Source organism: Ctenopharyngodon idella, chromosome 5 (assembly GCF_019924925.1).
Source record: "Ctenopharyngodon idella isolate HZGC_01 chromosome 5, HZGC01, whole genome shotgun sequence".
NCBI classification, from domain to species: Eukaryota; Metazoa; Chordata; class Actinopteri; order Cypriniformes; family Xenocyprididae; genus Ctenopharyngodon; species Ctenopharyngodon idella.
Genome location: NC_067224.1, coordinates 12075329 through 12102227, shown reverse-complemented (window position 1 = coordinate 12102227; position 26899 = coordinate 12075329). Strand labels below are relative to the sequence as shown.

The 26899-nt window shown below is 39.2% G+C and overlaps 2 protein-coding genes across 3 annotated transcripts in view; one reads left to right on the top strand and one right to left on the bottom strand.

The window, feature by feature from the left end:
* zswim7 (zinc finger, SWIM-type containing 7) overlaps positions 1 to 26899 on the bottom strand; it is a 182240-nt gene that overhangs the window by 100344 nt on the left and 54997 nt on the right. The window lies entirely within an intron of this gene.
* adora2b (adenosine A2b receptor) lies at positions 863 to 18504 on the top strand. Its single transcript, XM_051893824.1, has 3 exons — positions 863 to 3814; positions 4011 to 4480; positions 11792 to 18504. Exons 2-3 carry the CDS (start codon positions 4161 to 4163, stop codon positions 12519 to 12521), a joined length of 1050 nt encoding a protein of 349 aa, XP_051749784.1. The 5' UTR covers positions 863 to 3814; positions 4011 to 4160; the 3' UTR covers positions 12522 to 18504.

Sequence of the window (26899 nt, the reverse complement as noted above, 5' to 3'; positions counted from 1 at the left end):
TAGGCTATTGTTTGCTTGTTTTAATTAAAAAGCTACAATCATCTAGAAGGAACAGAATCTCAAAGACAAATGTCCTACAATATATACATTCACAAAATACTGAAAATATTTCAGAATTTCTCATGTGATTTACACAGAAGTAAAATGGTGCACTTTGACAATTTAGGAGTCATACTGTCATCAGTTTTTATAGGTCTGCTAAAAACCTTGCTGAAATAGTGCTGAAATAGTAAAAACAGATGTGTGTTGCTACAGACAGACTAATTAGAAATACACAGAGTCCATATTGCAAATATTTCCCAGAAATACTACATGGAAAATCAGACTCTTTTGTACATAACATCTATAGGCTATGCACACATAGTCCAATCAATGTCAAATGTCAATAAGGACAAAAATAGAATCTTAAAAGGCAGATAAACAGATTTTACTGGGGCTGGTAAACATGGTGCGAAACAAGTGTTTCCCCCTTTTTCCAGTACAGAACGTGTAAGGCAGCACTGCATTGGAAGTATGCACTAAACCAAATGAACATCTGTGATGCAATTTTTTAGCCCAAACGTATTTTGGGCTAAAAATACATTTTGTTTTGTTGTTTTTCTTTGTATCTTTATCTCCAGAGGGCCTATGGGATAGATGCATGTGGCCACCATGCTGGATTTCTGATCTAGCGAGTTTGCGCATAGACAGTTCTGTCCACAAAGAGAAAATTAACTTGGTGCACACACATACAATGTCTTATTGCCCGACCAATTATGCCTACTGTAAATATACAAATATGTAAATATAACTAAATTTAAAAATAAAATATAGCAAACAATTTGTGTATACAGAGCATCCACACACCCATCAAAAAATAATTTATTTCTCGAAAAATATTCATATTACATGCAATTGTTGTGCAACATTTGAACTGAAATAGGTACAAAAATATCTTAAAACGATTATATACACTGGAAACCTGTAGCCTACCTGGATCAGAAAAATATGTTTTGTGCTTCCCTGAGAAGAGACTAATTAAATGAAAGCTTACAACTACAGGAATAACCATGATTAGAGTTGTTTGCATAAAATATCATTTTATGCAAACATTTATGTTTGCCCTGTGAGAGACAGGTGACATTTTATCTCCAAAAATACTATTTTCTCAATTTTGCACATATTTTCACCTACCTACATCAACTTGCTCCATCAATATTGTCACCACATATTTTACATTTACACAATTTTACGATTTATGCAACAGATGCTCTTTAGTCATCAATTATCTTTTTATATAAAAACAAGAAGTGTAAAAAAGTTAAACTTAATAAATAGCTGTGATTTACACTTTTGTTTAACTGTAGTGAAACAGTTTTCAATACAGTTAAATAAAAATAAGAGTTGTATGTATATTTTACTAAAATATATTGTATGGGCTACTATAGACAACAGACAACAGATGCTCTTTACTCATCTCACTTGCACAAAAATAAATGCAGTAATTAATAGAAATTCACAGGGGAAATACAAACTCTGAACATTATATGCAAACCTAATAATTGAATTACATATTAAATAATACATACAGTTTTAACAAATAAAGTTACTAAACCATACACTGAGTCCACATCGTATTATCATGCTTATTTATATCTCTGATGAGGATTGATACTTCAGTTGTCAATAGTAAACATTAGATTTTGGTGAGGGTAGAGTGGTGTTCCAACAGAAGGCAGTTTTGAGCCATTTAGTCCCCCAGAAGTTAACAAAATCAGGAAATATATATTACACAAGTGTTTTGTATGAATGAAGAGATCCCTGTGATTTCACTAACCACTGAGCCTGAACTGCAGAATCAACAGGAGAAAGAATGAAAGATAATATCTCTTTGAATTACCACACAGAAGTACACAATAATATAAGAATGATGTTTTCTTTTGTCTCTGATAGACCACCATCTTCTCTTTAATTTTAAAAACATTCATTATATCTAGCCAAGTTTCATACAGTATATACGTTTCTCCTTACAGCAAATGTGAACGTTGCTAAGACCGGAAGAGTATGAGTGGAAGTAAACATGCATGCACTCACATCGCCGAAGCTCACAGGCGCCATCTTGTGCACCTAGCCCATTGCCCCCGAGAGCTCTGAGATCACTTTCCCCACGTTAGTCACCACCTCTCTGTCTTTTGAGTCTCTCCCATCTAAAACCTTCTCCTCCCAATAACCACAGGTGAAAGCAATCAAGTCCGGCTTGCACTATCACAGCCAATTACAAAATCACCACTCTACTCAGAAAGGATGTTTCTGCACACCACAGAATATTCGACTTTCAGTTCCAGAGCGAGAATGTCACCGTAAAATGTAGTCATTTATGTAGGCCTGAACTAGGTAAAATAAGTTCAGACTGCAAAAGTCCTGCATATCTGTTGCAATTTTTTTTTTTTTTTTTTGAGGAGTCCTTTTTGAGCTCACAGGAGAAGTGGCATGTGACTGTGAGCAACATTGTAGATTTTATGACCAAAAACTGATTTTTAGGAAGGAAAGTAACTTTTTTTTTTTGTCCAGCAATCATTTTATTGGGACTTACATAACCCAAAGTAATTGTTTCTCTAATTAAATGTGATGCTTTGCATTCGTGCTAACAGCTAAATGCTAAAACAGTTAGCTCTCAATGAGTCCAGTTATCAATCAAATTCTCTGCAAATTAAGGCAAAGTCATGTGAGTTTTTTGTTGCGCATGAAGGGATTTATGTGGTAAATGAGTTTTTATTGTAGTTTATGAGCATGTCTTCTTATCAGTTAAAAACGGTATCCACCTCATTTGAGCGCATGTTGTGTGTGTGTGTGTGTGTGTGTGTGTGTGTGTGTGTGTGTGTGTTGTTTAGAATTTATTAGCATCTTGTCATTTCTATCCAGCGTTTTTTGTGTGATACCACAAAATTCACAAAAAATAGGTGGATGGCAACATAGCTAGTGACTGAATGTGACAGGAATACAGTATACACACTCACACAAACACACACTGCAGTTTGTGTGTGTGTGTGTGTGTGTGTGTGTGTGTGTGTGTGTGTGTAAAATTTAAAGTCCTAAAAGAAATACAATTAATGTTTTTGTCACTTTAAATTGTTCACTATATTAAAAAACGATAATTCTTTGTTCTTCAGTAAATTACCTGTGCCACCTTCACATGAGCCAGATCTTATTTCAGCAAATCACATAGTGTTACTATGCCCAGCTAGTGTTACAACTCATCCCAGTAGTAGGTTGTAACAACGGAACTCTTTGTATTTGACATTAGGCTACCTTATAATCTGAGATCGTGTAGAAAAAACGTCACATGTCCAAGTCAGTTTTATTTATAGTAGACAAATGTGGCTACCGTGTATCAAAGTTTGAAAGAGATCTAACGCAAACAATCATCAGTTAGGCTATGCTGAAACAAAAAGTGTTACTACCATCCCTGGTCTCCTATCATAATTTCTTTCAGGAAAGACAAATCTAGTTTTACTGAATTTATTCTTCATTCAATTCAATCATTATTCTTTATCATAGTTGTCAGCGAACATAGCCTACTAAAATGTTTGTTTTTTTATTAGAAATTGCTGATGCTGTTCAGTCTGTGTGTGCTCGCGCGGCTGGGGCGTGGCCATGAGCTTTGATGTACAGCCAGAGCTCTGACTGTTTTCCGCGAGCTGCTTGAAAAGCCATGTGTTGCGCTCACGGTGCGTCACATTACTTCCCTACCGCTTCTGCAACATGTACCTTAGGACACAAATGCAAGCCAGTTTAAAGAGGAACGTCATACAATAAAAACAGCTCTGAAATAAGGGTAAGTATCTCCACACTACCTCATCCAAATCACATAGATTATTGTAACTTTCTGTAATAGCCTAACTTTCTTCTCGTCAGTGGGAACTTCTAGGAATCTGTCAGAAAGGATTCAATGTACCTCTGCCTCTAATGGTTTTGAATAATTCTCTTCAGAGAATGAATGCAAATAACGTTTTTTTTTTTTACACCAACAGATGGCCGTGTTGGCAAATCACAAACTTTGGAGATCCGTGGATTATTGCAGTTTGGATCTTTTACCACTGGACAAGCAACACAGAGTGACAGACTCATGACATCCTAACTAGCCTACTGTCTAAAGGTGTTTCTCTGTGAAGTGTGCAGCAATGGATTCGCTGTACATCGCTATTGAGCTGGTGATCGCCGTAGTGTCAATCGCTGGTAATGTGCTGGTGTGCTGGGCTGTGACCATCAACTCCACTCTCAAGAATGCAACCAATTACTTTCTGGTGTCACTAGCCGTGGCAGATATTCTGGTTGGCTGTCTTGCCATCCCTTTTGCCATCACTATAAGCATTGGTCTGCGCTCAGACTTTTATGGATGTCTTTTCCTGGCGTGTTTTGTTCTGGTATTGACTCAAAGTTCAATATTTAGTCTTCTGGCGGTTGCCATCGACAGATATCTGGCTGTAAAAATCCCCTTGAGGTGAGTGTTTCTCGTTTATTATAATTTCCTGTTCATTATCACTGAATGATTAATTACTACCTATTAATGACTATTGGTTCGTAAATTACAATGGGTAAAAAACCTTACCTATATATACAGTTTCACAGCTGTTTTGAAACAAGCTTTGGCATTTACACGCGCGTGCACAACATTCCGCGCGTGACAGCATGGCATGAATCTGTTCTTCGATGTCTTCGGCCTTTTCAGCTGTACATTATTTTCATTACAATACTAATTTTCATTAGTATTATTTAGTTTATCCATCTGTATAGACAGACAACAAAATGACCATCATCTTTCCTTAATGACGGTTTTATTGAGTAACCACCTTTGAGATAGAGCAGCCTATGGGATCAATTTGCTCGGTCCTCTGTTGCAATTCGTTTGAAGTTCATCTAGTTCATCAAAGCTGAAATACTGAAAGACTTATTCAGGACAGCACGGAGATGGCACACGCAGCCTACTGAACTCGGCTTCCTGAAATGGATATATCGGTCTGATTTTCTTAATCTGTGTTAATCTGTTAATCTCAGGAGGGCGATTAAAAAGAAGGTTGTTTGTTGTCAAAGAAGGCCCTGATGATGAAGGACAGTGCAATGACAACAAATCTTAACAATTAGGACTAAGCAAAAATGGTCAACGAAGAGAAGATAAGTTGGTAATTCTTAAGTACAATGGTGTCACTAGCCGTGGCAGATATTCTGGTTGAATAAAAGTTAAGAATATATATTCCTTATCGTTGCATTGCACAGAATTATTAATGCCTTGTCTCATGCAGTAAAAGGACAAAGGAATGGTAAAAGAAGTTTTTTTCTTTCATTTTAACTCTTTGAATTGCCAAATCTTGTAAATTTTTAATGTTAAACTAGCTAAAATGTAAATGTTGTCGAATCTGAAGCTCGCGTTTTAAAGAGTGACATCTTTTTACACTTCTCAGTGTTGCTCGTGCTATCCTATTTCTTTGGAATAAGTGGAAATCATTGGAAAGAATAAAAGAATAACAAATTAAATAATATAGCTGCAAGCAGCAATTATCGGGGCCAAGCACAAAGAAGGCACAACAAGCCAGCCAACATGGCTGTGAGCATCACATAAACTGCAACGGGGAGCAATTAAAGTCCTATTAAGATCATTTTAGGCAAAATAGCTGAAAAATCATGAATACAGTCAATTATAAAGATTTACTGGTTTATCACTTTCGACCAATAGGTGGCACTGTGACCAAATTAATGTGGTAATGTCAAAGTGAGGTGACAGTCACAAAGTTTGGTGTCAATATGTCAAAGCATAGCAGAGATACAGCCTCAAGAGTCATTTTGGCATCAAGCCTCTACTTCGTTGCTGCGGTATAAGAAAACGGTTTGACGAATTAACTTGAAATCCATAACTTTTTGTCAGCATGGTATGAAGATGATTCGATTTTGGTGAAAATCGGAGCAATGGTCTAGGAGAAGTTTGAAAAAGTAGGTTTTTAAAGAAAAACAATATGGTGGACAGGAAGTTCAGCCAACTGTGGTAAATTTGGTATCTATGTTCTCGGCATGATCCAAGGAATCTACTGAGACCAGTCTCACTAGAATAGGACCATACAGAGTTTCGTAATGGTACACCAATGCATTCATAATATATAACCTTTTTTATCATAATACTGTGTTGTAGTTAATGGCAATTTCATGTTTTGTTCAATTATAGCGCCACCAAGAGGCACAATCCCACTGCTTTTTTTATGTGTCCTCAGAGTGAGCCCATACATGTTTGAGTCAAATTTGGTGAAAATATCTCATTTCGTTTTGGAGTTATAGACATTTATATGTATGAGATAATAAAAAATGACCCATGGATGACTTTGTTTTGATTTTTTTGCCACTTACTATCAAAATTTTGACATTTGGGCGTTTAGTTAACCAGCTTGTGTTTCGTGTTTCCTACGCTGGTTTCGTCTTGATTGGACTAACCGTTTCGAAGATATTCGCAATTGTTTTTTTAGCGCAAAATCTCCATGTCGCACAAACCGTAAGTCGAAACCTAGCGTATTTGGTATCGTTGGACTCGGCAAGGATTCAGGAGTCTAAAGATATGACTCCCATGAAAATAAGTCAACCACATCAAAAGTTATAAGCATATTTTAAAAAAAAATCTCCACTACGTGGCGCTGGTCCGAAACTTCTCAGGCTCCTTCAGGGCATCGTGCTGATGACCCATACCGAGTTTCGTAATGATACACTAATGCGTTCATAAAATACAGCATTTTAGCACAAAATTCAAAATGGCCGACAGCCAAAATGGCCGATATGGTAAAAATGGATATCATTCGACTCGGCTTGATGCCCCAAATCTAACCAGACCAAATTTATGATTTTTGGACAAACCCATCAGAAGTTATAAGCAAAAATAAAAAAAATTCGTATCTCCGGACCAGTAGGTGGTGCTGTGCCGAAACACTGCATGTTGCCTCAGGTCATGCTTGTGATGACATGTACCAAATTTGGTCTGAATATGATAAAGTGTTCTAGAGCTATAGGCTCAAATCTGATTTTGCTAGCTTTTCGTCATTCATTTGTGCACTTTTCAAAAATGGATGGTTCTATCAAAAAGCTTTTGATAATTTTTTGTCGGCATGGTCTGAAGATGATGTGGTTCAATTTTCGTGAAAATCGGAGTAACCACCTAGGAGGAGTTCGAAAGAGTATGTTTTTCGGATAAATCAAAATGGCGGGAAAACTTTTATGACGGAAAATTACATCATATGGTGCAATCAAAAGGAATCAGAGGAAAAAAGAATTTTGTTTCTAGCCCTTATGGTTCAAAAGTTATTAGCATAAGCATCAGTGAAATTTTGGACAGCTGGTGGCGCTGGAGGGATTGAGTTAGAGACTTCAAATTTGCTATGGACACAGGTGAGACTGTCCTCTATCAGTGCGCCAAATTTCACAACTTTTTAGCATACGGTTCTATGGGCTGCCATAGACTACCAGAGCGGAAGAATAATAATAAGAAAACTAACGATTTCAATAGGCGCCTACGCTTTTCAATAGGTGCTTGGCCCCTAATTAACTGGTACACAAAGCAAGTGTGCATGTAATTGCTGTAGCCCACTTATGAAATTGCATATGCATAGCTTGGGTTTCACTTCCACAGCCAACACTGTCAAGTCCTGTGGAAATGCAGTTTCTCTGAATTCACAGTGTTGGAACAGGGGTGTTTCTACAGTTTGATCATCACTGGGGCACAAGGCCCCACAATGTTTTATTTTTATACATTGGAACTCTGTTTTACCATGGTCATTTTAAACAATTACTAACAACATTAACTTCATCAATGCAAATTTATGTTTTATATGACACTTAATCATATCTAATGTCTAAAATTCCTGAAAAAATATATATTTAAAAAAAAAAAAAAAACTTAAATTCAACAGTGTACAAACTAACTAGCCCCCTAAATGAAAGAATCATTTTAAAAAGCTTTCACTGATGATGACCAAATCAAGCAACAAACTATGGCAAAGTAGAAGAGATAAGCAAGCATTTTTTTAGCAGTTAACATGCTAAAGTAAATTAGATCTGGACAACGGGATGTCCTCATTCAACTAAATACAAATTCGCATGCTACTCATCATCACAGCGATAAGCGCTAGCCTGGTAGTTACCTCTCCTCAGCTACAATTGCGTATTATGAATAATCGTCTGACTGCAAGTTGAGGATTCCACAAGGAAAAGTGAAGGAGGAGCACAGCAAGTGGGCGGGCCGAGGTGTATGATTGAAGAGGATGTGCAGGATTTTTTTCTGATAAATATCAGGAAATTTTACTGGGGCACAGCAAAACTTTACTGGGGCTCGTGCCCCAGTAAAAAGGGTCTAGTGGTGCCCCTGGTGTGGAATAAGGAAATGCTTACAGTAGGTGACTTTAATGAAAGCTTTTCAATGCACTCCAAATCATCTCAGATCCTGGGTGGTCATGTTACTCTCACTGTTTTATGGGCAAGATGAACGTATGTTTCTAGTTATGCTGTAGTTACTGGAAATACAGGGTTTTGGCACGATAGCTGTTAGTAGATGATCCAAGAGGAAACAAGATTTCTCACAGTGCTGCCAGACAGTATTCCCGCTTCGGTTTTCATTCAACAGACTGGACCACCACGTCTCTCTCTCACGCACACATTCTCCGCTCTCATCTGTCTCTCTCTCCATCTCTTTTCCTGTGTATAAACACAAAAGCTCAATGCCGACTGTTTAGCTGCATGTCCTCTGGCTGAAGGATTTAAATAGGTTTCAAGTTTCCTAAAACAGTAGGCCGCTATTATATAAATGTAAGCGTGGGCTTGAATCAGATGGTCTTTCCACTGTTAGGAGCATCTTTTTCCTCTGAGTCATTGGTTTTAACTGTTAAATCAAAGAAGAGGTGGTTAAATGGCAGGACTTTCCCTTTTAGTTATACATGTGTTCACACATCATACAATGTGTTTTTAATACAGGGATATACGTTAAAGGGATAGTTCACCCAAAAATGGACATTCTGTCATAATTAATTCCCCCTCATGTTGTTTCAAACCTGTATGACTTTCTTTTCTTCTGTGGAACATACAATGGAAATCAGTGGTCATATCGATCAAAACCAGTTGCCAGTTTTGTAACCAGCTTTCTTCAATAATATCTTCTTTTGTGTTCTGCATAAAATATAAATATAAAAGTCATACAGGTTTGGAACAACATGAAGGTGAGTAAATGATAGAATTTTGGATAATTTATTTGAATTTTTGGATGATCAGTTTAATGTTCTTATTGAGCATTTGATGACACTTCCTAAAAAAATTAGATTGGTCATAAGTTACAGCGAAGTGGGTTGATGAACTAGTGATACATTACAGGTCAATGTTTTGATTTTTTTTTTTTAATAGTATGAAAAAATGTGGGAATTTAGGACAGTGTCCTTAACCAATGACCATTAATTACATCATTACAGTGTTTGGAATCAAATTTTTGTCATGATTGCAACACTCTTTTAATGCACCTGCTCACATTGTTAAGAGCAAAGCAGCTGAGACCTTCTTCCTTTAGAGCTGTTGTGTAAACCGTTTTCACTTACACTGGAGCCTGTTGGCAGAGATCTGTGGTTTAAAGCGGAAGCGAGGCAGCTAAAGAACAGAAGGGTTAGAGGAGGGATTTGTGTGCAGGGGTGAAAGAGAAAGAGGGCGATTGGGATGCCAGCGGGTTGTTGTCATGCCACAACTAATCCACTCTTCCCTCCATTCATGTGCCCTGAGAGTAGAGGGAAGCTGGCACTAAAAAGAGAGAAAAGTGTTAAAACTGAAAGAAGTGTCCAACAAAAGGAGACTGTGCTTTTGGATATAAATGCAATGACATCATGTATTCTTGAATCTGAAACGAACAAAGATTTTAGAGAGTATGGTTTAAATTATGACTACAAAAAAAAAAAAAAAAAAAGCCAAGGATGGAGAAAATAATGTGCAGAATTAGAAGTCAAAACAATGGCCTTGCAGTAAGTGCACATGCACTACACATTGAGCCATGGTGCTGATAGTACAAATGCTGGAGGATAAGTTATGCACCAAAGATTGATAAATTAGAGTTAGAGGTTTGTTCAAATCAATAAGCCAGTGTTATTATAGTATTATACTATAATAGGTTTTATTAATATTATTAATTGTTCATTTTATATGTATGTACATACTGTGTGTGTGTGTGTATATATATATATATATATATATATATATATATATATATATATATATATTCAGTTTTCATTTCAATTTTAGTTTCGGTGTTAGTAATTTTAGTACTGCAATTTCAACTTATTTCAGTTAGTTGCCAAGTTAACATTTCTAATTTTCACTTAGGGTTTTTAAGTTTTTCATCTACTATTTATATTTTATTTCCATTACCAAAAACTATTTTTAATAGTTTTTAGATTTAGATTTAGACTTTAGTTGTTAAGAATAACAACACTATAAGAAGTGTATGGAACAGTAACAGCAATGATTGCATAAGATAATGTAGTTATCTGCAGAAAAACGTGTTTTCTCAGTGCTTTCCCAACCCCCTCTCTATCTGTCACTGGGGCAGCACCACTGATGGTTGTGGCAGTCCAGGTCTCTCAGAGAAAGGTTATGGTGGGTGCGATGAATAATGCACCTCATGTATTACTCACTTCAGTCCATCAGTAGAAGCAGAATCAGAGCTGTCTGAGGATGCCTGATGAAGCGCCTCCAAGTGAAAGCTTAAGCCATCAGTCACTTGAGTGTTTATGTGAAGCTCTTTTTTCCTCTCTCTTGCCCTCTCAAATTTACTATATATAAATATATACAGTGACCTTGAGAAGTAATTGGACATTCAAGTCACACTTAAACATTCATGAATGTCATTACGTTATAGACAAAATATAATACTACTGGCTGCAAACAAATGATTCACAAGCTTTTTGTTAGAACTAACTTCCTTTGAGTCTGAGCAATGACTTTTAACCAGCTGGTGTTGCAGTGATTTTTAGTGGATGTATGAAGTCAGTTGTTCTAATGTTCTCACAGGTGTTCTAGCAGAGTATAGTTCACTACTAATGTTTGACAGCCACAAAGTGGCCTTTTCTTTTTATGTACATATGTGTACATATTTTAATGTACATACATAATACATATGTAGAAATCTGTTTATTTCTCTGAGTAGAATATAAAAATAGTGAAATCTATAAGGAAATAAATTCAGTGTGAGAAATAATTTGGTAACACTTTAGTATAGGGAACATATATAAACTATTAACTACAACTTTTCCCTCAATAAACTCCTAATTTACTGCTTATTAATGTTAGTAAAGTAGTTGTTAAGTTTAGGTATTGGGTAGGATTAAGAATGTAGAATAAGGTCATGCAGAAGGCATTAATATGTGCTTAATAAGTACTAATAAATAGCCAATATTCTAGTAATATGCATGCTAATAAGCAACTAGTTAAAAGACCCTAAAATAAAGTGTTACCATAATTTTAAGCTTTTGGTATTTTATGAAATGAATGTTTATACAGTGGGATCAAAAAATCTAGAAGCACACTGAAATCTGGCTTTGGTGTGCTTCTAGACATTTTGATCCCACTAATCTAATTTAAAACCCTCTTTTGTATATATTTTACTAATGCAAATACATGAAAAATAGAAGCATTTTTACTAGTGTTCTCAGATTTTTGGGCAATATAGTTAACTCAATCATTAGCCAAATGTTTTGCCAAAATTTGCAACGTGTTTATTTATTCATCTTTATTCTACATTCACTCCTCTGTACAGGTATAAGGAGCTTGTCACAGGGAAAAGGGCAAGAGAGATCATTGCCATTTTATGGATCTTATCCTTTATCATTGGACTCATCCCATTTGTGGGCTGGAACCGTAAGGACTTGTCCTGTTCCAGAAACGAAAGCAGCTCTATACAGACTGGCAACAGCAGTGATGCTGCTGACATGGAATCAGGCTTTCTGCAAAGCTGCTGCCTCGAGTGCTTCTTCGAGAATGTGGTGGACATGAGCTACATGGTGTACTTCAACTTCTTCGGTTGCGTGCTGCCACCTCTGCTCATCATGCTGGGCATTTACATCAAGATCTTCACAGTAGCACGTAAACAGCTACGTCAGATTGAGCTCAAATGCAGCGTGAGTAACGGCGAGAATCACCACCATGGCCTGCTGCAAAGGGAAATACGTGCCGCTAAATCGCTCTCCATCATAGTGGGCCTGTTCGCTCTCTGTTGGTTGCCTGTGCACATCTTGAATTGCCTCACTCTCTTCTACAGTGAGCTGGAGAAACCCAGTTTCATCATGAACATTGCCATCATCCTCTCGCACGCCAACTCCGCCGTTAATCCCATTATCTATGCCTACCGTATTCGGGAGTTCAGAGTGACTTTTAGGAAGATTCTGAACCGGCACTTCCTTTGTCGACGGGACGAGTTGTATCGCAGCTCCAATGGAAGCAACAGTCACAGAGACCAGATTACAATGACCATTGACCCTCTACTATAGACATCTTTGTCAAAAAATTTGGGAGAAATGTTTACAGGCCAATGAACTGCAAACAACATAATCATGTATTAAGATGTCTAGCGTGGCCCACTATTCATGAAGACCTTCTTTGATATTTTGGACACCTTCTAACATTTTCAGGATTAAACTGTGAAAAAAAAACTCACTACAAATCTGTGGAAATATTTATAGATTGCATTTCCAAACATTTTGGAAATTGCATTTCCAAACACTAACAAACTAGAGCAGTGGCCTTAGCACATGAATTAAAGCTAAGAGCAGTCAGTGTGTCTCTGGAAATGCTGAACGATGAACTGAACCACGTATGAGAAACCTACATGAAGATCCTGTAGAACAATAAAATAGTAATCTTAGGCAGCTTTAGTTAAATCTTCAATGATCACTCATCTGTAGAACAGCCCAGAGGAACAATCTGAAATTATAAGGCACATCAGATGAATACACCACTGTGGAACAGGGTACACAAAGAAACTGTTTCTGGGTGCTTGAATGTATCAGGACTTATTGCGTTTTATTATTTATTTATTTTTTAATGATTGAGATGATTGTTTTAGACTGCTCAGGAACACACATGAAGTAAAGGCAAATTTCTGAACCCATAACAGAAAGAAAACCAATTATAAAACCATGTACACAGCCAATGATAAAAAAAAAAAGAATTACCCCACTTTTAGTCTTTTCATCATTTAAAAGGCATGTTTTCTAATGTGTTACATTATAGGAGTACTGGCCAATCCACAGCTAAAGCCAAGTTTACACTACAGGACTTTAAACGTTGGCAGATCGCTGTGCTGTTCAAACTACGTGACTCTATGTAAATGGAGTCTTGAAGTCGTTGTGGTGTTCACACTATGTGACACTATGTAAATGATCCGCAACAGGGGGTTACACACTACACGAGCTGACAACAACTGTCACCCAACGACTTTATTTAAAAATGGATGTTGGGAGGGAATTAGATTAAATTTTGAATTAAATTTAATTAAAATTAATATAACCCTTTCACACATAAGTTTAATATTCTGGCTGACCTCCCAGAGTTAAGGCCACTGTTATTTTAAAACGTTTCCCTTTATTGTTTCCCTGACGCCGCGTCATGCATGTCACACCGCGGCCAGCCGGCCACAGCCACACTATATGACAGATGTATAGCTTTTCTCACTATGTCATCAACTATCTGATATTCCGATTCTTAAATATGTGCAAGTGAGTGTTTTGTCATTTAAAAACCTATATAATGACCTTGATCTTAATATATAACGTGAATTCATCCATTTGTACCAAAATACATGTGGCCGGTGAACTGGGAGAACAATAGAGTGAGTGAGCTTTATAGTTATAGATACACAACGTGTATCTGATATGAATAATCATCGGCAAATTATATTTGAATGGATTGTTATTGTTGCTTCCATAGACATCAGTGTATATTTCCAAAGACTATAGAATAACACAATATGTGTCACTCGTATTGTTTTGAATGAGAGAATGTGCAACGCGCAATATGGCGGAATAAGTCCCGCCTTCTAAATAAGAGCCAATCACCGATTGGTAAAGTCATCGCGTCACTGTAGCGGCCATTAAAAGCAGACGTGTTTGTTGGCGTTTGTTGGTGCGGTGTGAATTGGCCTTTATTCCTACGCCCTATGACGCTTTGGGCAAATTATGGGTGTAACTTCTGTTAAGAGATGTTTTATTTTTAAACTGGGTACAATGAGACGACATTATTCTACTCACCCTTCAACCAACGAACATTAAAAGGACATTTAAAAGTGTAAAAGTATCAACAAGGTACTTTCAACAGGCCATGAAAAAGCGCGATTCTTTCTACAGCAATAACGGACGGGATAAATATAACTATAGTGATAGATATCTGTATTATGTAATATACGTTGCCTTAATGAAAATGTTCATGAGCTTCAGCATTGCGTGATACTATTTCAAAGTGATTTCCATCATTTTTACAGGTAATAAATTGTATTTACCTGTGAAAACAAACCTGGAAAGAGACGTGAGGCTTTGAGGAGAAAAACGAGAGATTCTTCGTTCATTCCAGTGAATTATTAATGGGATATATCGTAAATTATATCGGGAGAACAGACCACAAATGTGCAGTATATGTTGTCCTTTTTCATACTATTACAGCGGTATGCAAAGGGACAAAAGAAAATAATCACGAGGATAGAAAGCAGTGACTGAAAAGAGCTCTTGTCATAGATATTCTTGTTATAACATGTTACGTTAAAATACCAAACGTTACGTTATTCTCATGATGTCTGAAAATAAATAAATATAGATATAAAATGAAAATAAATAAAGAAAAATTGACAGCTCATTCAGTCAAACTGACGGATAAGCTTTATTTGTAGGGCAACCTTATGATTTGAAACGATTTGTTTCAGTCTTTTTAAATGGAAGTTCCCCAAAACCGGAAGTGGAACCCATAATTCGAAACGTAGTAGGCTAGTCAGGAATAAGGTAGATAGGAATAAGGTAGATAGAAACAGTCAGATGCACGCTTCCTATAGAGACGCGCAGTTAGGACTGCGCATGCGCATTAGCTTGATCTAGCCTGAAAAATGCCCTTTTTTTTGCCATGATTCAAGCGTTCAGAAACAAAATTTATGAGACAGTTGTTGTCAGATTTCATTGGTGATTTCAAATATTAAATTTAATCGAAAGCTTGGCAAACAGCTTTAGAGAATTTGATGTTTCCCCATTCAAAGAGATAGGCGCTACACTTGCATGCCCGAGAGGCGTTTCAAAGATGGCCGCCGAGTGAAATGACTTGTCTTAAAGGGACTTTGATATTTCATTGGCTGTTGCGTCGCGACACGTGACACCACAGGATATCGAGTTGGCCGACAGCTCCAGATATTTAGCATGCTAGATATTTGTCTGGCGTCTGTGAGGTGACGGCGACGCGTCAGCGAGCCTCTTTGATGCGTCAATGAGTAGTTCACACATAAAGATTGGCGAGCACCGATCACTCGCTGATTCTCCCCCGATCAGAGCCCGACCTGTCGGCAAGCTCGTTAACTTGCAAATCGGGCTTAAAATCCTATAGTGTAAACTTGGCATAAGTTAACTTCAGTTTCATATCTGAAACCAAAATGACTCCCACAGATATCTCGATACACATACTGTAAACACCTCAAAATGTATTGCATTTTTATGCCATATTGTTTTATAATATAAAAACTAATAAACATAACTAATAACTAATAATTATTTATTAGAACTAATAAATAAGCTATATTCTTTCAAATAAATGCCACTTTGAAGGAGGCACTTTTAATGGACACACCCTGTTACTACATGACCATTATGCTCTCTTCTTTCTAACATCTACACAAAGGGGTCCAAAAATCTGAGACAACTATTTAAAATACTGTATTATTTTAATGTTCCTTGATGTCCACTTATAATGTTAAAGTTTTTTGCACACACACACAAAAAAAATAAATATATCTGAGAAAAAAGATTATTTTCAACCCTCATTCTGACCCTCTCTCTGAAATGACCCATTTTTAAGGGGTGGCTCCTTTAAGGCTTGTCAGTAAACGGCCAATGTTATGATTGGCTAACGTCACTGCATAGGAAACAGTATCAACAGCAAGTGTTTGAAAACATTATCCATATAAAACCATCATTTATAGGCAAAGCATTATGAGATTGTTTACTTGTGGTTTGCGATATAGCTGCTGTCAGATCCAATACAGTTGACTGATTCATCTGTCAACAAAAGTTTCTTTTCAAGCTCTTCATTACATTGTGCCTCGTTTACAAAACAATCTTCAGTAAAATTCTCCAAACAAGTTTATAATCCTCAGACACGATCCACGATGCTATTGAAAATAAACCACCCACTCATTCCTGATGCTGGTACCCTTCTGAAGTCACTACAGAAATTAGATGTTTAAACAGGACCGATCATTCCTCTATGTTTCCGTTTATGCTTTCATTTGTTCTCGTCTGCAGACTCAAGTGCGTGCAGTACATCAGAAAGTGACTGGGCATCTGTATACTGTATCCACTGTAGACAGCGTCGGTGATTATAATGGGTTTTATTTGCTTTTGATGCGATGCTTGCATCTGGTGTAGGCAAGTGTCAGCCATTAAGCGTCTGAATACCAGTGGGCGGGGCTAGCGGTGCAATGATGTAAACTTATTTGTTGATGTCTTGCTGAGGTATATGAAAATATATTTGCCCGTGTGACGTCACAAATCTCAGTATCCAAACGAACCATTTTGGAGCTTGATTAAATGCTTTTTCAAAAGTAAAAAAACAAGAAAACTTTATTTTAGAACCTTATAAAGAAAATTGGATTTAAATCCCATATTTTCACTATGGTCTCAGACATTTGGAGCTCAGTTATATCAATGTCCCCAGATGTGATGATCCATGTTTCTGATGTCTGTCTTCTTTTCTAATGTGTCACAGCCCTTAGGACCCAGTTTGTTATTGAATGTCTGACTGTGACAGACTACTCAGACTGAAACAACAGCAGCTGACCTGGAGCAAAGACTGTCTCCTTTAGAGAGAGATTTACAGTGTCACCACTGGAACTGGATAGTTTATAATGCTCTGTAGTGTCAATACTGCAACTCTGTTCTATTAATCATCAAGCACCTTTACAGTATAACCACAGATCTGGAGAGAGGTCTGCTCTACATCCATCAGTGCTTTAACTGGCTCATCTAGCCTACATATCAAAGCATTACAAATATGGTTATAAAATGACTGAAAAGCTGAGAACTGGCACGTGCTTCTGAGACTAAGCCTTGGACGTGTAGGTTATGTCCCAATCTCCCTTCCTCGCCAATTATTTCTCTCTCCATCATATATCTGTCAAGTGAAATTGGAAAGAAAGAAAAAAAAGTTGTTATATTTGGTGTGCCATCTGAAGAGATGTTATTTCGTTATTTAAAGAAAATAGAGTGCATTTACATTATGCACTAATTATGTATGCCAGGTTACATTATGTTAAAACCTGACCAAGTGAAAGTTCATATCGGTGCTTTAAACTGATTTCAGATTCTAAAAGCTGTTTAAATGAACCCTAAATGTTGCAATCTGATTCAAATATTAATTTGCATGTGCATTCCAAACAAAGCTTTAGTGCATGTTGCAGTTCACAGTCGCCACTTTCAGAACCAGAGAAAGCCACAGCCATAATGTTACCAGAGCTAACGCAAGCATAATTGATGTTTTTGCCTTGTTGTTTTGAGATATTTAAAAAGAATGCTGACATATCAGAAGAGTTTTTTTTAGCAGTTTCCTTTTTTCCTTTCAGTGTAAGCAAATTACTTATCACTGGAAACAGCTGATTAGGACAGTGTGTGAATTTCATCAGCTCTGGTTTTGGTACCCAACTCAAACTGACAGATGATGTGTTTGTCCCTGACAGTGACATGCCTTTTCCAACAGCCCCCAACTAAAACGAGTGCACATCCACAGCTGTGCCAACAGTCAAACCATGTTTCTATTTATTGAGGGGAAGAAACATTCTTTAGCATCATTTTTGTGTGTTGTAGCTTCTACATGATGTATACTACAGATATTTGTTACTATTCGTAAGGGCTAAACTACAGGAGTGTGCCAGACATCTTAGACATTACAATGGAAACGAATCTGTACTGCACTGCAACTGTTAGCTGACGGTTTACTGTCTGGAGAAAGCAGTGAAACAAAAGGCCTTTTAACCAGTCAAGTGTACCTGAATTTTATTCCTGCCTTTGGAGAAGCAAAAACAAACAAACAAAAAAAAACTGCTTTTATATGTGTATGTTTTTGACGTGTGTATTTGTCACTAATCTGTAACACTGTGATGTTCTCTTTATGTTGAAAAAATAGTTTCATGACAAAAACCTTTAGTATCAAAATGGAGTCTTGTTATTTAACGTACATACATCTATGTATGGTGAATTATTTTGTTAATAAAAGCCATTTTGTATCTTTTGTGCCCTCTTTTTTATATGAAAGTTGAACAGTTTTAGCTCAGCTCAACTATGCTGCTAAATATCATTTATTCATATATCATTAACATATAATGTTAAATATAATAATGCAGTGGGGGAATACTTGTGGTTTCTGGTAATGCTAAATGTCTTATGTTACCTGTAAAAAGTTTTATGTTACCAACATTATTTAAATATATCTAGTCAGTGACAGAGAGCATATTCGTCTAAAATAATTCTGTATTTTCAGCTTCAGAATCATGAATGTTTTTATTTTGGTGTCACCATTGTCCTGTGCATTGGGTTACCAGCACCAAGTCCAAGCCTATTCATTTCCACACCTATGTAATCCCAAATTTAGTATTTTAAATCAACAGTATATTTTTTGTTAACCTTTTACCATATGTCTTGGAGTATCGCAATAATATTGTATTGTGAGTTCAGTATCATGATATGTATCGAATCGTGACATGAGTGTTCAAATAAACACATTTTTACCAGAGCCAAAGCAAAAAAGTCCATGATCTAGTTGATATACTGTAGAGTAAGTCAGCATTTATCATATTGTAGTTCCCCCAAATTATAAACCCTCAGTTGTCCCACTTTATTTTAAGTGTTTTTAACTACTATGTACTAAAATTTAAATTAATCATTTGAGGCAATGCACTTGTGTACATGAGTTTTTACATTGTACTTGTATTTAAAAAATACCTGCATGTAATTACAGCTGTTATTAATCTTTAACTCACCCTTAAACCTAACTATACCACCAAACCCCTATTCCACCTCAATAGAAGCGTTTTGCAATACAACGAATACAAAAAGTACATTGTACCTAACAATTTTTTTTGATGTAAGCACATAGTAGTTAGACACCTAATAGACAGTTTGATCCACTTATTATTTAATTACTAAATACCACATTCTCAAATTCTTAAACACACAGGGAAAAAAATACACCCTTTCACAACAAGAACGATAACTATAAAGATAATGATAAAGATATAGTTCTAAAAATCATTCTAAATATAAAAGAATAGCACTGTCCACACCACAGCTATAATGATATAGGGAAACAATATCGTTGTGATTACTTTCAGAATGATTTTTTCCAGCTGTTGAACAATAAAACACTGACGAATAATCAGAATCCATTCTAACTTTAGGGCTCAGCATTTAAAATGGCAGACGACATTGCGGAGAAGTTAATCGCCGAGGTCCAGAAAAAGCCACCACTGTTTGACAAGTCAAATCCCTTTTCAATGATACTTTAAAGAAAATGGATATACGGAAAATAATCTGTCATACCCTCGGTGAGAAGTATTAACGATGAGATCATTATGCTAGGCATTATGCTAGGCACTAGATTGACTTCGTCAGCTAAATTAGATTAGATCGATTACACTAGCTATTCTCTTGAAACATAGCATGCAGAGGACATCTGATGGTTAAGGCCATGTAAATGCAACAAGAACATCAAAAACATGTTGTACACACTTTGAAACCACAGCGCGAGCTTAGAAAAAACAGACGTTAACGTTTGTTGGTGTGGACGCAAATATAGTTATCTTTATAGTTATCATTCTTGGTGTGAACGGGCCTTAACTGTGCGTGCCCACTGGCGCGGAGCGAGCGTTTTCAATTCATTCCTATGGAAGTTGAGCTTCACACTCACGTGGTGAATTGTTGGATTGACAGCGGACCGGAGAAAGCGCAGAGAGCGGCCGAGAACGTCAAAGGGCCTGTTTACACCTGGTCACTAAATGTGTTTTATCTGATCGGATAGCTATCTTCGAAATGCATATGCAAATGCAATCACTCAAACCACTTCAGGAGGTGGTCTGAAATGCATTCCAGATGAAACTGAACAATGCATCTGGTTGTTGAAACCACATACAGTGGGTACGGAAAGTATTCAGACCCCCTTAAATTTTTCACTCTTTGTTATATTGCAGCCATTTGCTAAAATCATTTAAGTTCATTTTTTTTCCTCATTAATGTACACACAGCACCCCATATTGACAGAAAAACACAGAATTGTTGACATTTTTGCAGATTTATTAAAAAAGAAAAACTGAAATATCACATGGTCCTAAGTATTCAGACCCTTTTCTGTGACACTCATATATTTAACTCAGGTGCTGTCCATTTCTTCTGATCATCCTTGAGATGGTTCTACACCTTCATTTGAGTCCAGCTGTGTTTGATTATACTGATTGGACTTGATTAGGAAAGCCACACACCTGTCTATATAAGACCTTACAGCTCACAGTGCATGTCAGAGCAAATGAGAATCATGAGGTCAAAGGAACTGCCTGAAGAGCTCAGAGACAGAATTGTGGCAAGGCACAGATCTGGCCAAGGTTACAAAAAAAATTCTGCTGCACTTAAGGTTCCTAAGAGCACAGTGGCCTCCATAATCCTTAAATGGAAGACGTTTGGGACGACCAGAACCCTTCGTAGAGCTGGCCATCCGGCCAAACTGAGCTATCGGGGGAGAAGAGCCTTGGTGAGAGAGGTAAAGAAGAACCCAAAGATCACTGTGGCTGAGCTCCAGAGATGCAGTCGGGAGATGGGAGAAAGTTATAGAAAGTCAACCATCACTGCAGCCCTCCACCAGTCGGGGCTTTATGGCAGAGTGGCCCGACGGAAGCCTCTCCTCAGTGCAAGACACATGAAAGCCCGCATGGAGTTTGCTAAAGATGGTGAGAAATAAGATTCTCAGGTCTGATGAGACCAAGATAGAACTTTTTGGCCTTAATTCTAAGCGGTATGTGTGGAGAAAACCAGGCACTGCTCATCACCTGTCCAATACAGTCCCAACAGTGAAGCATGGTGGTGGCAGCATCATGCTGTGGGGGTGTTTTTCAGCTGCAGGGACAGGACGACTGGTTGCAATCGAGGGAAAGATGAATGCGGCCAAGTACAGGGATATCCTGGACGAAAACCTTCTCCAGAGTGCTCAGGACCTCAGACTGGGCCGAAGGTTTACCTTCCAACAAGACAATGACCCTAAGCACACAGCTAAAATAACGAAGGAGTGGCTTCACAACAACTCCGTGACTGTTCTTGAATGGCCCAGCCAGAGCCCTGACTTAAACCCAATTGAGCATCTCTGGAGAGACCTAAAAATGGCTGTCCACCAACGTTTACCATCCAACCTGACAGAGGAGAGGATCTGCAAGGAGGAATGGCAGAGGATCCCCAAATCCAGGTGTGAAAAACTTGTTGCATCTTTCCCAAAAAGACTCATGGCTGTATTAGATCAAAAGGGTGCTTCTGCTTCTACTCAATATAACAAAGAGTGAAAAATTTAAGGGGGTCTGAATACTTTCCGTACCCACTGTATGTAAATTTTGCTCCTCCCAAAAATGCTAAATAATAAACATGTGAGATCATGTTACAGGCTAAATAACATGTTATAGCCAGATTTGACGAACACTGGCTCAAGCATTGGCAGAGGCTGAGCAAGCGGAGTCTGTATTTATGACAACACGAGCAGCGGCCCCATTTTACCACCCTTCTGCCCGAGTTCGCCAGGCCAAGCATACTGACGTCGACAATGCTGAAGGGATGAACCGGCGAGGGCGTTCTACACGAGGGGACCCATGTTACCGTTGCGGGGAAGTGGGACATGTGGCCTGTGATTGTCCCGCCCCTGCGCCTTTACCCCGCAAGCCTGCTTTTTCGGAAAACTAGAAAAGAGCGGTCGGGGCGGAGGGATGGCCGCTCCCACCACAGTCTACACCCATCCATGGGAAATGTTCACTAGTGAGCCACACCCAGGGTTTATATGTGTTTTGTGTTCTAAATGGCTATGCTTGCAGGGCCCTCATTGACACGGGGTCCACCATTTCCATTGTTCGTCCAGGAATCCTGCCTGGAACAGAAAGGTCGACGCCAACTGGGTGGTCAGCTACTGTGATGCAGATGAGAACTGTAACTGGGGAGCGGGCGGCCCTCAAAGGAGGAAAGTGCCTACAGGTGACAGTGGGCACGGGTGTTTTCGTCCATGAGTTTTGGCTGGCAGACATAGAAGATGCTTGTATTATGGGACTAGACTTTTTGACACTGAGTGGGGCCTGTATAAATGTGGTTGGAGCTTACCTTCAGATTGGTCACGAAGTCGTTCCCCTAAAGAAGGGGCAAAGGACAGTTGATGTGCCCTTAGGCCAAGCGGGAGGGGAAGCAGCTGGGCAGAATAAGTGAGCACCCCCATGGAAAGCTACCCCTGTCGATGTTAACACCGCTCCAGTGCCCTCCCTGTCAAAAGAGACTGTACAGGCCGTACAGGAGCTGTGGCAACGATGCAGTGAAGGACTTACCCCCAGCCAGCGTCGACAGTTACGGGAAGTACTTGACCGCAACCAGGATGTCTTTGCAGCACGAGACGAGGACTGCGGACGAACGGGGCTAGTACAGCATGACATCAATACCGGCGAAGCTCCGTCCATCTGGCTACGATCCCACCGGTTAGCGCTGGCCAAACAAACCGCAGCAGAACAAAAGATCTTGGAGATGGAAAAAGCAGGAGTAACTGAGCCTGTTGGACAGCTCAATTACTCCTGCTTTTTCCCGTGGGCAGCCCCCACCATACTTGTCAAAAAGAAGGACTCCTCCTGGCGGTTGTGTGTGGACTATCGCCGCTTAAACGCTGTCACGAGAAAAGACTCTCACCCGCTACCGCGAATCGACGACACCCTGGACTATATCGCGGGGTCATGCTGGTTCAGCTCCCTTGACCTCCGGAGTGGGTACTGGCAGGTGGAGTTGGCTCCGGGGGCCAAACCAAAGACTGCCTTCACCATCAGCCAGGGGATATGGCAGTTCCAGGTAATGCTGTTTGGCTTCTGTAATGCTCTAGCCACTTTCTCCTGGTTGATGGAGCAGGTCCTGGCAGGTGTCTCTCGCCGCTGTTGCGTGGTGTATCTGGATGACCTGTTGGTGCATGCAGCAGACTTTGCAGGGGCACTGCAACACCTCCAAGTGGTCTTCGCAGCTATCCGCCAAGCTGGGTTACGACTCAATCCAAAGAAATGCCATCTACTACGGAAAAAGACCACCTTCCTGGGGCATGTGGTTAGTGCTGCAGGAGTCGCCACTGACCCGGCAAAAGTAGCAGCAGTGAAGAAGTGGCCTATCCCAAAGAACATTGCAGAGCTACGGAGCTTCCTGTGATTGGCATCATACTACCGACGCTTTGTCCAGAACTTCTCCACCATCGCTTGCCCGTTGCACCAGCTAACGAAAAAGGGCCAACCCTTCATCTGGATGAGGTGTGTGAGGCCGCCTTCAACCACTTACGTGAAGTACTGACCAAGGCTCCAGTGTTAGCATACCCTGATCCAGACCGGCCGGTTATCATCGACACTGACGCCAGTAATGTTGGTGATGGCGCAGTGTTATCCCAGGAAGATGACGATGGAGAACATGTTGCATACTTCAGCCAGGCAGAGGGAAACTACTGCGTTACCCGCCAAGAGCTACTAGCAGTGGTGTTGGCACTCCGGCACTTCCGGCCTTACCTCTACGGGAAGAAGTTCCGGCTGTGGACAGACCATGCATCCATCACCTGGCTGTTAAGTTTCCGAAACCCTGAGGGTCAAGTGGCTCGGTGGCTGGAGATTCTCCAGGACTATGATTTCGAAGTGCATCACCGGCCAGCTACGCTCATGTTTGGCCGGGAACTACGAACACCGGTGGAATTAGTCTTTGGCTCCCCACCTGAACCAGAGATCCCGGGGGGCCCGGGTTTGGAGTATTTGCAAAAGCTTCGGAACAGACTCCATGTAGTGCACGAGGGAGCCCGGGACCGGCAGGGAGCCAGACAGAAGCGGGCTTACGATGTCCACAGTAATGACAGAGACTTCTGGTGACAGGGTTTGGGTTTACTCCCCAAAAAGGAAAAAGGGCTACTCTCCAAAGCTTTACAGTCACTGGCATGGCCCATGTGAAGTGCTGGCCAAGATATCTGATGTGGTGTACTGGAGATGGGATGGGAGGGCGACAACCGCGAATGGTAGTGCTCCATCGCGATCGACTTGCTCAGTATCAGCCCATGGTCATGGAGCGTTCGGAAGAGAATCCAGAAGAGGAGACACCGCAGACAAGCGCAATGCCATACGCAGCGTATTCCCCGGCTAGCCCACCTGCTACGGTGGGGGAAGGACGACTACAGCGACAACGGAGAAAGCCAAGATCCTTGCAAGACTTCGTCTGTGACGCTGCTCGAATATAAGAACTGATGAAGGACTAAAGTTGTTGCAACTGGAAGTTACTGTGCGCTACTGAGTTCTTTTATGGACACTGGGACAGTTGTCTCTTAAGGGGAGGGTAGTGTAGTGCACAGAATCTTTATAATTTTTTTTTAAATTGCTGTTTTATTTTGCACCTGCAGTTCTAGGGTTAGGCAGGAAGTTAATGAGCCCGGAAGAGAAGCAGTTAGAGAGTTAGTTAGTCTTGTGTTGCAGTTGTTCTGCGTTCCGATTAAAAGTTCAGAACGAAGCCTCCCTCGTCTGTCGTTCTTCAGACATTACAATATTAGTTTCCCATGCATTGTGTGGATTATTAGGGACAAGAAAATTGATTATTCGTCAAATTCGAATGACGTTTTAGTAATTTTTGACAGTGAGTTTAATTTGTTAATAGATCGATTGTTAATCTAGTTAATGATTTAATGCACTGATCACTGCAGTCACAACACTCTATAACAGCAGAATGTTATCTTTAATTCTTTTCATTCCTAATTCCTAGTCAAATTAGAATGATTTCTTAGTTTTATATATCATTTGTGATTGCATTTTTTATAGATATGGTCAGACGTGCAGTCTACCAATGACATTAGAGGGACAACACTAGGAATGCCCACAAGTGACTTCACAGTACAGAGACTAGCGACATGAGCTGCATTACACTCCTGTTTTAGACACGCACTCGCGAACTTCCCTAAGCACTTCCCCTCGGGGGAATCCCTGCCACCATTTTGAAGTGCGTTCCACTTTGTGAAGTGGACGAGGGAAGTTTATATGGACAGACCCTCGCTCCCTCGATTTTGACCGAGTGTACATACTTCATATGTACACTTCAGGCAGCTCCCTAACCCACAATGCAACACGATTGTGACGTCACCGCATATCGCGTTTAATTTACCCCACCACAAACAACTCTGATATAATAATTATTTTTTTTTAAATATTTAAAACACACTTATATAGATATAGAATGCTGCATTAAACAATTTTGTAAGGGGAAAAAATAAATAATAAATCAGCTCCATTGCGGATTCCAAGTGATCAAGGGCTTAGAACGTTCCAATTCAGCCCATTGCAAAGGTTCCGCCAGTAGTGGGCACTCATGTAACGTAAGCAATGACATATATCCAAGTCAACGAAACTGAGGGAAGTTAGCGAGGGAAGGGCATTTAAAAAATGAAGCCAAAGTCGCTGGCGGTGTGAACGGGGCTTTAGCAGCGCGTCACTCCTGGATTACTGAAAATGGGCAAAGAGGCGGGACGTGGTTGGAACTGAGGTGCTGGTTACTGAAACCACGCCCACCTAGCGTGACGTGATCATGTTAGCAGGCAAAGGAGCTATCTATCTATCTAAGACACTATCTAAAATATTAATAAAGATAAGTTATATCATTTGAAAATTGTAAAGGTTTACTGTCAATCTACGGTGTCTTTTTTACGATATAGATTCTCCAGCACCAGTAATTGTAATTCATGTCAGGTGTGCAAATAACAACATGAAAAATCAAACGGGACTTCATACCTTTATAATGAAATAGTGATCGTGAGATGCATCCGTGGCACATGGATAAAATGTCGATGAGTGTCCATTGAAAGACAAAAAAACAGTACTTTTTGTCCACAAAAGTGTTAAATCCATGAAATATTGATATATTATCCATTGTTTGCATCACATTTCTTCTGAATGATCTGCTCTACATCATCGTTCTTCAAGAAATTATGCAACCTGAGCAGCGTTTATGTTGTAAAACTGTATATGATCGTATATATCTCACAAACAAATGATCCTGCGTCCAAAGTATAATTTTTCAAAATGCAGCAGTTTTAGTTATAATATTCAAGCAGTGCTGTCGGAGTTTTATATCCTCCTGCCATTGTCATTGTAGTAAATCTCAGGAACAAAACATTTAGCCAATGCCACGATCCAACAATGCGTGTTCTGTTTATCTTCCGCATGCGTGCACATCTACACAGACGCACATCTGTCTCGACCATTAACGCAGCAAGCCATATTATTTTATAATTGTATATATTATTATTTTATAATTGTATAAAATAATCCCCAAAAAAAAGCACAAACATGACAGAGATGCCAAATTCAGCGGCTGGAATTAGCTGAGGTAAAGTGACGGCTCACAGACAGCAG

Coding starts and splice junctions, on each gene's coding strand:
- adora2b (XM_051893824.1), top strand. CDS start 4,161: ATGGATTCGCTGTACATCGCTATTGAGCTGGTGATCGCCGTAGTGTCA. Junction 4,481..11,791: donor GCTGTAAAAATCCCCTTGAG/GTGAGTGTTTCT, acceptor TCCTCTGTACAG/GTATAAGGAGCTTGTCACAG.